This window comes from Miniopterus natalensis, chromosome 8 (assembly GCF_054644295.1).
Source record: "Miniopterus natalensis isolate mMinNat1 chromosome 8, mMinNat1.hap1, whole genome shotgun sequence".
Classification (NCBI taxonomy): Eukaryota; Metazoa; Chordata; class Mammalia; order Chiroptera; family Miniopteridae; genus Miniopterus; species Miniopterus natalensis.
This window is the reverse complement of record NC_142088.1, coordinates 28,650,632-28,667,053: the sequence shown is the minus strand read 5'-3', so window position 1 is coordinate 28,667,053 and position 16,422 is coordinate 28,650,632. Positions and strand designations below refer to the sequence as shown.

The following is a 16,422-nucleotide window of genomic DNA, read 5'->3' as shown; positions in this document are numbered from 1 at the left end:
ACATTGACACTTCTCTAAAGGCAGATGGATATGCATGACCTGAGTTTTTAGACAGGTGTCAGGAATATTGATAGTTGGTATGGGAATGATCATTTTCTTGGCACTGTTGCAGTAGACAGTTTGCATGATTAATGATGCCTCTTAGTCTTCTTTTTCTCCTAGGGGCAGAAAGGGATATGAACCTTTGTCACCCCAAGGAATGTAAGAATTCTGCCTGAAGGGTAAGGCAGAAGAGCTTTATTCACCTGAAAGCACCATTTTCTTTTGGGGGTGTGTGAAGAAACAGCAGCAAATACACAAGCGATCTTGACATATGAGCTGACTGTGCTTGGTAGGGTGATCATAACATGCTTCTTATTAAGAAGGCTCTACCCCAGGGTACAAATCTGAAGTGTGGGGTGCAGGCAACCTGCGCTCTGACAAAAGCAAAAGTTAACTGTGGCTTTGGGATGGACCCCATCACGTACAGTGTTTGAGTGAATTTTAAGAACCGCTCATAAGAAACAGTGCAAGACCAAGGCAGGAAGTAAGAGGTGAGATCATTTTTCTAATGTTTATATTGATTTCAGGTTTTCAGAGACAATTTTCTGATTCAAATCAATTCAATATTGTTTCTAAATGCCGAATCTAGTGAGAAAGGGCTTTTCTTTTCCAAGAAATACTGTTTGCTCAGGTTTTTAAAATGTCACATAGAGCACTGAATGAACTATGCTATTTCAAGGTTCTAAATTAAATTCAAAGTCTAATATTAGTTTGTAGATGTATCCTACCAAACTCTGAGTAGTCCATCTACTAAAAATATTATGGTAAGTAAAGGTAAATATAAGCTGTGAAGGTAAGCCACAAAAGTTTCTTTCTTTTTTTCTTTTTAAAGAAATAAAGGACAGCCATGAAAATCAAGTCCCAGTTGAGGGGGGGGGGGGGAAGCTTCATTCATTAAAAGAAAGCATTTCCTTTTTTATATTAAGGGTTATTAACTAATAGATTAAGTCAGCGATTTTGAATCTTCTTTTTTCTTTTCTGGGTCATCTCATGGCACCCATAAACTAATTACTGAAATTATGTGGCACATAAGGAATATTTTTTTTGCTGATCTGACCAAAAGTAGGTATAACTTTGATTTATCACACCAGTCGGCTACTGTTGTATTGGTTGGTGTCATTTTAAAATTTGACAATCTAAGGGAAAAGAGGTCAGTGCCCCTGACTAAAAAATCATGTATTGCATGTTTTAAAAATTCTTGTGGTATACTGGTTGAAAATCGCTGCTTAGGTGAACAAGAAAACAGGCAATCTATTTCTCCAAAGAAATTTAAATACAGAACAGAGGCTCATTTCTATGTGCGGGAGGAGTGAGAATTTAATCCTCATGAACATAATGACTATTGCTTTTTCTTTATTTTCTGTTTACCCAAAAAGAAGACAAGAGTTACAACTTAAAATCCCTTTTGCTGGTAGCAGAAATGTTTCTGTTTGTATTTACTGATGAAATTCTCAGTGTATCAAACTCATAACCAAAATGTAGGAATGATGGAGTGTGTCTGATCTGGAATAAGCTCTTCATATTTTTAACTCATGATTTTAATCAGTATACAAATTCTGTATTAAAATTCTCTTAACAGGACTAAGTAATATTGCCTTAGATTTATACAACTTTCACTCAAGTACTGGAACATTTTATGCATCTTGAGTACAATGGACTTCCATTACTTAGGAACGTGTTGAGGGAAAAAATTCATTGTAACAATATGAATAGTTGCCCCAAATAGCTCTTGTGCTTTTAGAAAATGGAGCTTGAACAGGACTTAAGCCCATCAGCGGGGAAAAGAAATACCTGGGACATAAATCTGAAGCTTTATACATAGTCAAGGGAAGATTGAGTCCAGCAGCCTTGTCACCAATTGCTTTATATGACCCAATTAGTACATCCACACACAGAAATAGTAACATGAAAATCTGGAATCTAAAAATCTTCAGTTTGAATTTTGTTAAAATTAGGTCAAATGACGCTATCTAGATTAAATAATTAATTCAATCCAAGAAAGAATTAAAATTTTGCTGACAACATGTACACCGTGTTAGCAGGAGAAACATCATATCCTAAATTTGTGCCAATAATAATTCCTTATAACGGCATAGTGAGTCACACATCTCAAAGGGCTGTCATTTCTAAAACATGCAAAAAAGACAGAAAACATATAATATTCATTTTAAAGATTCTCAGAGAGGTTAGGAGACTTTTCAAGATTATATAGCATTTGTAATTTGAGCAACTAGGTTTAGAATTTAGGTCTTTTCATAACCTATGTTTTCCATAAAATCAAAACATTTCAGTAGGGAATTAACAAACCATATACAGAATAATATTCAATAAGTGGGTTATAGATACTTGTATGTTATTTCATTTATCTGTACCAGAAAGATTTACTGTGCTTTTTTTCTTTTAATGACTAACTTTTGGCATAAAACTAGTACGAAAAAAAAATTGTCTCACCTTTCAGAGACAGTCTATTTCCAAAAAGGACATCATAATTTTTTCAAAAGTTAACCCGAATCTCTCAGACAATTTATTTACCACCGCCTCTTTCTTTGCTTTTTCTTTTGTTCCAGTAAGAAGGCAAATGATACACATACTGTATGACTAGATAGTATAATCCAAGACAAGAAATAGCGCTGCTGTGGAAGTTACTCATTTGTTTCAATACTGAGGTAATTACTACAGCGAAGACTTGCTCATTTATCACTCCCTGTTGTCTTTGCTATTTTTTCAAGTCGTCTTTTAAAACAAATATCCTTCTTGTCCTTGTTACAAAGCCAGCCACTTTACTTCACTAGGTCCGAAGGCACAGCGATCGGCAGGGTTATTCTGCTCCGGGGGCCCCGGCCCGGGGCCACTGAACACACGGCCCGCTGGTGTCCCCCCAGGAGCGCTAAGTGACATTCCAGAGCCATGTCCAGGCGCCGGCTCACCTGCAGCACCTGGGTTCTAAGGCCGTATCAAGCACTTTCTTTTTCGTGAACAACAGGACTTTCAGCCTTAGGCATTATTGTTGCTACTTTAACGGGACTCCGCCAGCTGGTTTCCATGCCCGCCCACGGCCCTGGCCGGCTCCCTCAGCGGCCAGGGCGCCAGCCTGCGGGCCGCAGGGTCCCGGGTTCAGCTCCGGCCCGAGCACGGGCCTCGGTCGCAGGCTTTCCCTGGGGCCCAAGTGGAGGCAACCACTCGCTGTCTCTCTCACATCGATGTTTCTCTCTCTCTCCCCCTTCCACTCTCTGAAAAAGCAATGGGAAAAATACATACTCGGGTGAAGATTAAAAAAAAAGAGACATTCCTGTGAACCAAAGTTTACGAAGCTTTATTCTGCGGAAGCGCCAGATAAGGAAAGGAGCTTGGCAATGGCCGCCGCCTCCTCAGCGAACAGCGCTGAAGACCTTTCAACAGGCAGCCGCGGCTCCAGCAGCTCAGTCAAAACCAGTGAAGAGGAGCTACTGCGGGAAGAAAGGCGACGCGGCCCTGAACGGAAGCAGCGCTCGGGCGCGTTATCAGAATACCGGTTAGGAATTCTGAAGAAGGGGCCCATTAGACCTATGAGACTTTCCTCAACGACCTGTAATAACTAAGTGTAACTTCATTTTTAGTCAGATGCATTTTTCTCTCTCTCTGATGCTTCTTCAGAAACAGGAATTCCTTCTAATTTGTGGAGCCTTAAAGGACATTTCTACTTATGGGGCCACCATGATTTAAAAAACAGTGTGTGTGTTTGAAGCACTAGAACAGGCAAACACAACCAACAAAACACCTTGGACTAAGCCAGTCATCCTCAGTCTGGGGCTGTGTGTCCTCTGAGGGCACAGGAGAACCGAGAACTGAAGGGAGCCCCGCTCTGGACTTTATATTCCTTCCTAATTTCTAGACCCCATGTGATATGTACTTTCCCATAATTTCTAACATCGTAAAGTAGGCTTTCCAAACCTTGGAACTATTGGCATTTTGGCCGGATAATTCTTTGTTGTGGGGACCTGTTCTGTGCATTGTGAGGCATTTAGCAGCATCCCTGGCCTCCACCCACTGGACACAAGTAGCACCCCCTGTTCCCGAGACAATCAGAAATGTCTCCAGACATTGACAAATGTTGCCCCAGGTGAGAATCGCTGTCATAGATGATGGTCAACCACTTTCCCTCAAGCTCATGATTTCTAAAATAAAGTTATATTCTTGGTCGTAAAAGCCTAAATCCAGAAAGGTATCATAATTTAATCTTATTTTCAAATTTTGCTGATGAGAAAACTTTGGTTCTGAGAGGCTAAATATCTAAGTTTCAATGAATTAGCTTAGAATAAAGATGAGACTAAATAAAAAGTTTCTACATTCCTATTCCAGACTCTTTCTTCAAAATGCTACTTTCAAGTCATTTGCTCTAAAATTCAAATGAAATTAAGAAATAAATATGACCAGCCATATCATTGGATAATAGCCTTGTAGAGAATTCAAAACAATAGATAACACGTATAATTTCTAGTTGATTTTGGAATGAACTAAGTGATCTTATTCCAGTGGTATTATTTTTCTGATAATGTTGGTGTTGATAATCATGATTATAATAAAGATAACAATGGTTTTCTTAGGATAACATTGCAATTAGCTGTGTTTCCTAAGCATGTACCAATTCAAGACTAAAGTGAAGAGCTAAGAAGCATGCTGAATTGCAGAAAGCAGCCAGCTTGAAGGCTAGAATATAGTCCTGATAATCTATTTAGATAAGTGAGAATCAATGGTTGCCTTTTATTTTTGACAAGGTATTATGCTTACTATTCATTGTGACACTTATAGAAGACAACACGGACACTTTATTAAAACTACCTTTCAGCTAAGTTTCTCTGGACTGCCTGTTGGTTCTGCCCCATGCTTCCATAGCTACATTTCATTAAAAATAAGAAACAAAGGCATATGTGCCAACTGTGGGGAAGGGTGAGTGGCTAGGGGCATGGGGACAGGAGCAGGATTTGCTTAGAGATTATTTCAAGCAACAGGAAACCTTCAACTTCCCTGGGGCTCTTTAAATAACAGAAAAATAAATAGAAAAAAACCCTAGTGGTGCAAAATTTGTAGAATAATTGTGACAGTACATGAACAGTCCATCTGAAGAAGTGAATTTGGATGTATACTGCCTGACAAAACACTAATTGCTTGTTGGTTTAAACTCTGTAGACTAATAATGTTGTTTTTCCTGGAATACTTAATTTCTGGAGGACAAATGAAACTTGTTTTGGGATTCATTTTTTAAATGATTTAAAAAAAATTATTTAATCATTTTTTTAGTTAAATAGACATTTATTTCTATTATTAAATAAGTTTTTAAAATGAAATACCCTTGGGAGGGGGTTTTCTGATATATGTTATACACAGTTTTGAATCTCAGAAAATGTAAAGAAGATTAAAAGCAGTGTATTTTTTTTTTTTTATTGGCCTGGACTATATTTCACAGAAATATTATGTAACACTCTCAAACATTGTTGATGCATTCACAACTCTCTGCAGAACTCTGCATCTCATTCTGTGTGGGATAAATAATAAACTCATTCTGTTTATGTTGTATAAAAGGGAACATTATCAATATCACCATAAAGAATATTTATCACCATAAATGTTACGAATTAACTTAGAACAGCCACAAAATATTAAATTTGCTTTCTAAGATTTATTCATTTTTTTCTTTGTTATTGCTCAACCCCCTTTTTGGATTATATATTCAGGAATGGCTTTCAAAGTTAACTTTGTGTGAACACGTCTGCAGGTTCCACAACGTTAGAAGGACCTACCAATCCAATATGGTTAAACGTGGTATTCTGTACTTCTATTGTCATTTCTTGGGGCCTACTGAATGAGATCCCAGAGGAACACAGAAGTACTCTGTGCTTTTCCAGAGTACTAGAATGCCTTAAAATCATAAGATGGCTCTGGGAGAGCTCAACTTCACCTTGACTAAATTTACTGCATCTAGGAAAATAGGTAAATTGGACAAGAAATACTCAGAAATGGAAACTCAATAAAGAAGAGTCAGTTACATAGGCCAATAGTGTTAGTGCAAACTCTTACCAGGGCAGAGGAGGTCCTGGCCAAAGGTACTTGTTATCTATGCTATTTTGAGGGCAGGAGTAGCCCTATTGTGTCGGCTGTCTTAGCTTGATGCTTTAAATATCTAAAGAATACATGCTCTATTCAGGCTCACTGAGTGACCTCATTATAACTGGGCTTCTCAGAGAATTCAACTCTAAGATGAGAGTGCACTGGTCAGAGGACCCAAGTCATTTAGGTAGCTCTTCCTCATTGGAAATCAATACATAAACATTGAATTTGGTTAATTTGAATTCACCACTGAGCAACAGCTCACTCTTGGTGTGCTGAAAATTTAGATTATTGAGTCTATAAGTCCAAGAGCTTGTACCATAAATTTAGTCAATATCTACTTTTAACCTGTCCTGTCCCAGTTGGTTGGCACCACTGAATCATCATATTCACAATGTGCTGCCCTTGTTGGTTCTCTGCCCTTGACTAAACCTACCCCTCTGCTCCCAAATTTCCACCACTTCCCGAAGCTCACCCAGAACTAGACTCCATTACTGGCAAACTCCCCTGTGTTACCAGATGCTTCACTGAAGTTCTTTTCTCTCTTCCTGCATACCGAAGCACCAGCTTTCCCTGGGAACACCAGGCGCCTTCCGCCTTCTGACAAGGTGGCCATGTTCTCTGCCCTTCTCCCCTGTAGCCCAGGACTCAGATATGGGGTTGGAGTTGTCCTCATTGCTATTTTCATGTTACTGGGCCACCACGCCCCTCATGCCTTACCACTGATTTCCATATGTTGTTATACCTGGAGTTTGGCTCATAAATTAGGTTTCTGCTGATTACATTTGAGTTTACACTAAAAATCTGAGCATTTGCCTTGTGTTCATGAGCAAATGGAAACTAGAGGGAACAAGCTATGACCCATGAAACAAGTGACAGTGTTTAGAAATGCATTTTCTCTAAGAGATTTTAGTTTCACAGATATTTAAAAATATTTTTAGTTGATTACATCTGTACACAGTCTCAAAGCATCAAGATGTGAGAACTGAATTTTAATGTGCTCTATAAAGTGGGCGCATATGCTTGGGGCATGCCAGATTCATTAACAAAAGCAGCAAGTCAAAGTGCTCTGGATATTCTGTTTTTGTGAAACTCTTGAATTTTATTTATTAGTTTTATGGAAAACAATGTGCTTAGAAATTACACCGAACATGTGGACTTATACCTATTCTTCCTTCAGTTTCACACATTTTATCCATACTTATAGGAATACAAATAACACGCTTGAGGTAAAGAGATAAATTAGGGTAGAGAATTATATCACTTTCACAAGTGATATCTAGATGTTTGAGCTCAAACAGCTTTTCCTCTTTGCCTCTTATGCTTAGTAGACTTGTGTTTCCTTGATGATAAGTTTTTGTTGAAAATGTTTGCTCTGACCTTGATGCTTTGCTTCTTTAAGGCTCGTGTGTGTGTGTTGGTTGATGATGTGTAAACAGTAACTTTTCTGAGTGAAAATGATGTTTTGCATAAACAGAAATAAATTCTTATATACCTCATTCCTGTTGCTTTTGCTTGATACCTCCCCATCAGTATATGGTCACCCATTATATAGGTTTCTTTTAAGTAATGAACGCGTAGCTCCTTCAAACATGTACCCTGGGGTATAAATGACTAATTTTAAAGATCAAATAGAAAATAAATATAACTACTGTCATGATCTTGTAGTCCTGCCAAATCTTATGTCTTCTCATTAAATTTCTATTTGAATCTCATGTTGTAATAATCTGGTGATCATATTACTTTAAAGCAATCAAAATATACCATGCATAAAATTATGTTGACTGGTGGAAAACTGAAAATTAGCCATGTGAACATTTAGACATATCAATGTACTGAAGACTTGCAAATGGTAGGTGCTCAATAAATATTAATTTATAATGAATTAAAGAGTCAAAGTCTCTTGCAACAGATTGTTATATGACCTGAGTAGAAAAAATAAACCCCTTATAATTGTATACAAATTTTCAATTGTCAGACCAAAAAGAAAATCATAACAGTAGCTAGCTTACTAGTTGCTTGCTAATGCCTTACATAATGTCCTTTACTTCAGACTTCAACCCTATGGAAGTAGGCCTAACTCCATTGAATAGATGAAAAAACTGAGGTTCAGAAAGGTCAACTAATTGACTCAAGTTTAAAAATCAAACGCATGGGCAGTGTTGAAACTCAGCCCTGCCTGATTTTCAGTGGGTTTGACCACTGACTGCCACACCTTTATGGAAGAGAAAGGTAGATAACACCTCAAGGTGAACAATTTGTTTCAGAAAGGAGCAATTCAAATAGAAAACACTGCACATAAATGATGCAGGATGTGTTTAGGAACTGGGGCATAAACACAAAGTTTTCCAGAGCGTCTACCAGGGCCCAAGGCAACTCTTCAGCAGAAAACCTTCATCTGTATTGCAAATACCATTTCTGTGTTTATCTATAACCATGAACATAACATAATATTACAGATGACTGGCTACATGATTTTATAGGGAAAACAATGAAAGCACAGAAGTTCAAGAGACCAGGAAAAATTGTGAGTTAGAGTTCATAGAAAGCTTTATAAATTTTGTAGCACTCTAATGTAATCCCAGAGGGGAAAATACTTGAATTGAGACACTTTCCCTCAGAAATCTTGACATCTTAATTCGTTTCCTGAGCTTAAATATTCTAGGCTAGTCTGGTGGCACTGTAATAGCCTGGGCAAACATTTTTATTTATTTCACTGTTGATGCCAATATTTGTGCTACAAGCTGCTGCCTGCATTTGCTATTTATTTATTTCCTACAGATCAAATTATTGGCCTAGATATAACATGCTTTCCGGTGAAGTGCTCCTTGTGCTCATGAGCAAATGGAAAAAGCCTCCATTTTAAATGCATATTTTTGCCACATGACTGAATTAATTCACGTTATAAATATGATATGTAACCACTTGGTATTCCTGTCTGTGGATATATAGTGAAAGAGCAATAGAGGCATATAGTAGATAAATCAAGCAAGTGCCTTATTTGCATGCATCAGTGGTCAATACGTCAAAATACTGCATCCAGTTCCAAGCCCACCACTTAGCTTCCTTTAGCTTCAATTTTATTTCCCCTAGTGTTTGTAATCCAGTTTTATTGGATTGACATTAAACCAAATAAGATATTGTGAATGGATTTTTATAAAACTGCAAAGTATCACACACACATTTTCTATTAATGTAGGATTTACTTGGTAGCAAACACTAATCTTTTTGGTTTCTCTTGTCTATGGGGGGAAATAGGAAACAGAACAGGATAATTTTAAAACCAAACAATATAGCACTTTTAGGATGCTTATGAACTATAGACATAAGGCCAAAGAGAAGAGTGACTCTTTGGATATCTCACAGAAATGTAGACATCATGGGGAAACATTCTTGAGTCTGGACTCCCCAAGGTGCAGAGTGAGTCCCAAAGCCTCTAAGAATCTTAGGTAGTGATACTTCTTCCCTGACCCCTCACCAGTCACGCTTTGCTGGAATATGGAATTAGCAATGATGACTTGAACCTTAGCTCTATCACGCAGTCTTTTTACTTATCTCAATTAAATTGAGATAAATTGATATTTCTCTTTCCAAGATACATACTATAATCTAACATAATTTTTATCCTTACTTAGGCTTAGTAAGTAATCTCAATTTCTCGCCTGTCAAATGCATATAACATCTCCCTCACATTTCTATTGTCAAGATTGAAGGAGACAATATACGTAAAAACCTTGTGAATTGCAGTGGTTTCTACAGAGAACAAGTTATTATGACAATTCACTTAGACTATCTAGATACCCTTTCAAGATGCCAGTTTCCTCTTAGTGTGGGAAAACGGGTTGGTGGAATAATAGGATGGATAGAACTGGCTCAAACTTGTATTTCCCATTGCTTTCTTCTGTATTTCAGACCTTAGCTTAATATTTAAATTATTGCTTAAAGAAAAGAAACAGGTTTCTAAAGAGAACATTTCCTAAAAATGAATCCTCCCTAAATGTTACAAGAAACGATGAGGAGCCACCGTGCGCTGCGCAGCCGGGAGACATATGGACTCGCCGCATGCTGTACACAGACGCGGGCTAGCGAGGGCCTGGCTCCCTCCCAAGGCTGGAATGACTCAGGGCTTACTTTTCTCATTAACAGCTAATAAAAACAGGGGACAGTTCTCTTTCCAAGATACATACTGTAATCTAACATAATTTTTATCCTTACTTAGGCTTTTAATTGTTCTTTTATCCAGTTCCTGTTGAACCTGCAGATGTATGAGGAACAGAAGCTCTTCCTCACAGCCTTTTCCCTCAGTATTCTTATTTATTTGTTTTTTCCAATATGGAAATATACATAAATGTAACTCATTTCTTTAGTCCACCAGGGAAACACTATCACTGAGTTATACATATTTAATGCTATGCTCTAAAGTGTTATCAAACATTGATTTAAAAATCTCCAGCCATATGAAGAGCTTCCTAGTATATTTTATAAAAATCACTGTTGGAGATATCCTTTCTATGTTTTCTAGCAATATCTTATTAAACCATCTATGTTGAATATTTCTTTTAGAATTTAGCTCTAGAGAAACTTTGTCTTTGGCCTCTGAACCAATTATTTAATTTTATTGGACAATGGAAACCTAAGTTCCATTTTAGCAGAGACCTAGGTTGATGGGTTCACCTTTGTGAAGCCTAGGACAGTGGAGTGCGCCTAGCAGGGACTCTGTAAATATTTTCAGAATAAATTGATTCAGCCATTACATTGGTTGCAAGAAAGCTTAGGGCTAAATGCAGTAGCTGTCAATAGTCTATGTTGCTGATATATTTATTTTCCTCAACAGTTCTGGTTTTATGTTTTTGGTTTCTCTTTAAACAATCTTATTGAGTATGTTTTAATTATAAGCCACTCAAAATCCTTTTGAAAACTGATACAGAATGTCATAAAAGAAAATACATTTTATTTTCTAAGTGATAAAAGACAAAATAATGTAGCCTCACATTATTTTTTCATCTAACTTATGAAATTAAGTACATTTGCACTGGAAAATATTTAATAACTTTTTCTGAAGCATGAGAAGACTTTTAGGCAGAAAAGCAACACAATCAGAAAATACTTATAACAGATGATGGAAAACAAAACAGTTGACTTCATTTATTTATTTATTTTTTCATTTCAAAGCATGAGGGTGTGTGTGTGTGTATATATATATATATATATATATATATATATATAAAAGTAAATGTTGCCAATTTCAAGAGATGTAAAACATTTGTCATTTCAAAACTTCTGGAAAGAAAGTTTAATATTAACAATGACAATCCCTAAAAGCCCTAGCTTTGTGGTTTTTAAAAATTGTGTTCTCTAAACCTTTCTGTAAGTGAAGAGAAAGATCTAAATCTAAGCCCAAATTTTAGACTGATGAAGGGAGAGTAACATTCCGTGAAGCCTGTTTAGCTTCTCAGACAGGGATCCTGTCCCTCTGCCTTGAAACAACGAGATCCAAAGCTCTTGATTCAGGACTCACTAATACCGTGGGTTTCATTAAAGGAAAGAGGGCAGGATAGAGACCCAAGTCAGACACAACCAAAAAGGAATGCTGGCAGGGATGATCTGGCAAATTCTTTGTTTTCCTGGTGTCAGCTGCAGCTAAGTGCCTGTGAGGACCATGGGATTCACAGCTCTAATCCACCTGGTATTCTGGTATTCTTAGTGGTCCCTATTGGAGTCTCTTTCTTTTAAATGATATTAAAAATAAAAGCATATTTAAGAGTTAGACTTTCTTTAAGGTATATTTGCATTTTTGTAATCAGAAACGTGTGCTCTTATATTAATAGCTTTTTAAGCTAGGCTCAAAGGAAAAAATTGTGTGGAGGGTATTGGAAACAGTTTTTAACCTCTGGTATTAAAGACATATAAGGAAACAGTGAGAATGTGTTAAGATCAGTACTTCCCTCTGGTGGGAGAGTTCATGAATGTTTTGTCTAACAAGGGAAGTGACTGACATTAAATTAGCTGTGAGCACACAGCAAACTTCTAGGAATGTGAGTCACACAGTTCCTGTTTTTCCTCCTTGGGGAGTTTTGAGCATGTGAAACAGAAATTAAGAGGACGTGCTGTTCTCTCTTTAGTGCTTTCTCAGTTAGTTCTAACCTCCAAGTGTTTTTTGTTTAACCGATGGGTTGTAAAATCATGGTCACTTATTTTAGGCCTTATGTAACTTACTCTTATTCTAGGTTTTAGAAAAATTATTTGGAATTAGTGAGCACCCACATTTCAGTAGAAACATCAAAGAAAAAAAAGAAAGAAATTAAGAGGATGCAACATACTGAATCAACATATTGATTCCTTTTAATTTTTCCAAAGTTTGCATTCCGAAATTCAGGAAAATGCAAATCCTGTTGGAAGCTTGGAAATGTTGAGGGACATGACTATTATTTCAATCATGTCTAAAAAGGGTATGCATTGTAATTTAATAAGATCATCAAGAAAGATCAAGGCATCTAAATTAAATTCAAGGAAAATTGTTAAGTATGCAATCGATGCTTAATTAGGAACTGCAAGCTTCAATTGACATTATCTTCGTTCCTGTCTTAAATTTGGATTTCAACAAGTGTATGTGTTTTCAAACTTTACTTGTCTTAAAAGTTTTTCTTTGGGGTTTACTACATAAATCTGATGTCAAACTAGAACACTCTGAAGGACACTGAATAGTTTTCATTTACATGTATTTAAAAACAAATTCTCTTTCCTTTTCATATTCAATAAAGTGATAAGATAGAAAATGATGTCAATTCAAAGCATTGGCCCTGACAATCACTGTTTGAAACCAAACTCAAATATGAATTTTGGGGAGATAAAAATTTAACCCCCAAAACATATATTTTCAGATTGACAGTAATCAACAAGAAGAGTTCTTTGTTTCAGGGACAGAATTCTCAGGAAGAGGTTTGATTTTCCTATGAGTCCAATGATAGATGGTGCAATGGAGAAATATTCATAGAATGTTAAATTTTTGAAGATTTTTTCCAAATGAATTAGTTTTCAAAACATGTATAAAAGTATTTTAAACACAGTTAATAAGCTACTCCTTGAATGGAAATAAGATCCTCATGAAATTTAGAAATAATTTAGGCTACAGTAAAATTAAATGTGCCAGGTAGTGGCTTATAACACTATCAAGATATAGTTACTGTATATAATAAGGCTATAGAATTTAAATTTGATTTCATTTAAAATATAAAATATGTATTATTAACTTCAGAACTTAATTTTCTACCATTATCTATTATTACTTTTAATATTTTCCTGTAGATCAGCATATCAAAGTGCATTCTTGGGAACACTAGTACTGTAAAACTTGCCACACACAAAAGCTGTGTTATTCATCAAATAAGTCTGAGAAAAGCTATGTAATATAAAGATGTATTCATAATTATTTTGGATGTGATAATAACATTGTACTATTGTTTAAAAAAGGGTTGATCTTTTAAAGATGCAAGTTCAAGTATATGTGAATGAAATGACACAGCTTCTGGCATTCATTTCCACACATTTTGCAAGTGGGAGGAAAGGATAAGGGTGGGACTAAGGGTAGGTCAGCCAGTGGGTTGATGTTACTGAGTTTGAGTGATGAGCACATGTGGATTCATTATACTATCCAGACTACATTTGTGTGCATTTTGTGCTGATTATAAATTCCCATAACAAAAAAATGAATAAATAAATAATAAAAGATGTATATCTCTTAAAAATTTTTATAGTGCACATAGGAGCTGGGAGAAGTACTGGGTGAAAAATTCATTTATTTATCTGTGCTCCTCCCCAAAGAATTGACTATGAACTGTTCTTTTCAAGGAACCCCTGTTAATATCTCTCCTGGACACTTTGGGAACAGCTATACAATAGTAGAACTAATGTTTTTCCATGTATCATTGCTTATGATAATTCTAGGTTTCCATCACATGAAAAGTTTTATTTACATGTTCAAAAACATTAAGATAAAAATAAAAAAAATTAAAAAAGAATACTTTTAATATCTCCAAATTCTAAGAGGTCTGAAGTATCTATAAGTATCTGATTGACCAATTTTTTCAATTTCATCAAGATTTACTTTGTATATAAATAACATCAGAGATATTGTTAGAGGAAATGCAATTTCAAAAAGAATTGTGGTAGCACATATTTTGAAAGATAAGGGGACGTCTGTAATAGTGTCAACAATAAAAATAAAGTGAAAAAAATTATAAAAATCTACTTTGCCTTTGTATAGTTTTCAAAGCAAATTAGAAAACACTTTCTTTCATCAGTTCTTCACAGTATCCTTATAAGGTATAATAAAGCTTTTACAAATCATAAAAAAAGAAGCAATTATTTTTGATTGAATATTAGCCATAAATCTAGTTACAAATGCTTAATAGCTAAATGGAAAACTGTTTTTAAAAACCCCAGGTATTGCAATCAACTTTAATGATTGCATTTTTATATATTTTTATCCTGAGTCTTGTATAAAATTCCAGGGTCGGTGAAGTTCCCATTTGCATACCTATAAATTATTTTATACCCTAGGAAAATTATTAGGTAGAATTATTCCTCAAAATAATCTATAATTGCTAAATAAAATTTACATTTTTACATAAAATGCTTTGTAATTTTGAATGTGTCGGAAGGTACATTTTAGTTTCTAAGTAAATTAAAGAAATTCATTAATTTTTAAAATAAATTACACACTTCTTTTTAAATTCCCATCTAAACAGAGACAGCCTGTATTACTATTTATAGCTGTCCTTTATTTCCAGCTTTCTTAGACACTAGCAAACATTTTTATTGTTGACTTTTATGAAAATTCAAACCCGAACATTTGCATTCATTACAATATACTGCCAAAAACTGCATTAATTTCCACTGATGCCCATTAATTTGATAAATGTTTTGTCATTTGTACCATTTGCACTGTCAAAACAAGTTAATTATATCTTAGTGACATTTTTGACAATTGCTTTAACTCTGGCAAAAAATAAATGTGTCTTATTTACTTCAAAAAATTCACTCTTGCCTATTGAAAGAATGAACAAAGCAAGAGAAGAGTTAGCACATGTCAGAAATATCGCACGGTTCAACTCAGGATCAATGGTAAGCAGCGAATCCTCAGGACTATTTTATAAGAGTGCTCATATTGTGTAGTAGAAAATATTATGTACCTGCATAATCTGTTCTTGCATAATGTCCATCTTCAGATTTAGTAGTTGTAGTTGTGTTATCTGTGGTAAAAATTCACAATAAAGGTTGATTAACTATTTCTTAATATCTAATGTCAAATTTATATTATCCCCCAACAGTATTTTCATTGCAATTAAGGTATTTTCACAATCATACTTCTAAGCAACCTTTATACAAAGACAGATTTACAATGTCAATTTCAGTTTGAGAGTGGATAATAGAATGATACAAATTTTCTAAAGTTTTGAACAAGGAGAAGGTTATAATTATAACTAAGATAAATTGGGTAAAAAATAACAAGTAAAAAATCAACAAAATGCTTTGGAACGAGTAGCAAAATAGAACATTTTGGTATATCTTGCTTTAAAAAATGTACTTGAAACATTTCTATTGAATCAATACATTTAATTTCAAGGTTGTCTAATAAATCCTTAGATTCTTTGCTAAAATGACTTTGACTTTCTTTTTTTCCTCTGCAAAGAGAATGTCTGTTATCTTCCAAATATTAGCTTTTGTGTTCATGGCATTGTGAAGATACAGTCCCATTATATAGAAAAAGATAGGGACCGTTGTCCTCAAACTTTTATAATCAACACGAATGCTACAGTAGACACGAGTATCCATTATAAATCAGAACTGCCTTTCGGAAATGAAACAGCTGCCTAATAAGAAGTTATCTTCACTTTTCATTTCTACACAAAGACTAAAAACATTCTTTGAAATGATTTTGAGCATGAACATTACCTTGACATCGACCCAACGACATGACTTCAATTTTCTCCTGTTTCTGACACGACGCTTCTTTGATCTGACACGCATTATCATAAGATTTCCCATCAGAAGCACAGAGGGGGTTGAAGTTGGTTTGAGAACAGTCAATGTTGCACACACACCTAAAGAAAGACAGAAATAAAGACATGTCACATCAATAGTGTTGTTACCACATTATTAATAAAACACAAAGTGGAGGAATTGCTAGGTTGGCAAATAGCAAGTTGGCAAAACTGAATTGTTTCCTTCCAGGGAGGTTCCTTCACTTTTCTACCTGATATGAAAAGGCAGGGAACTAAAAAATAATTCAAACAA

At 35.4% G+C, this 16,422-nt stretch overlaps 1 protein-coding gene across 1 annotated transcript in view; it reads right to left on the bottom strand.

Annotated features, from left to right (window-relative positions):
• TMEFF2 (transmembrane protein with EGF like and two follistatin like domains 2) overlaps window positions 1-16,422 on the bottom strand; it is a 217,153-nt gene that overhangs the window by 36,038 nt on the left and 164,693 nt on the right. Inside the window, exons 6-7 of the mRNA XM_087819691.1 lie at window positions 16,081-16,229; window positions 15,318-15,377 (exon numbers count right to left, since the gene is read on the bottom strand). Of these exons, the coding sequence (XP_087675817.1) occupies window positions 15,318-15,377; window positions 16,081-16,229 (209 nt within the window). The remainder of the gene's footprint in view (window positions 1-15,317; window positions 15,378-16,080; window positions 16,230-16,422) is intronic.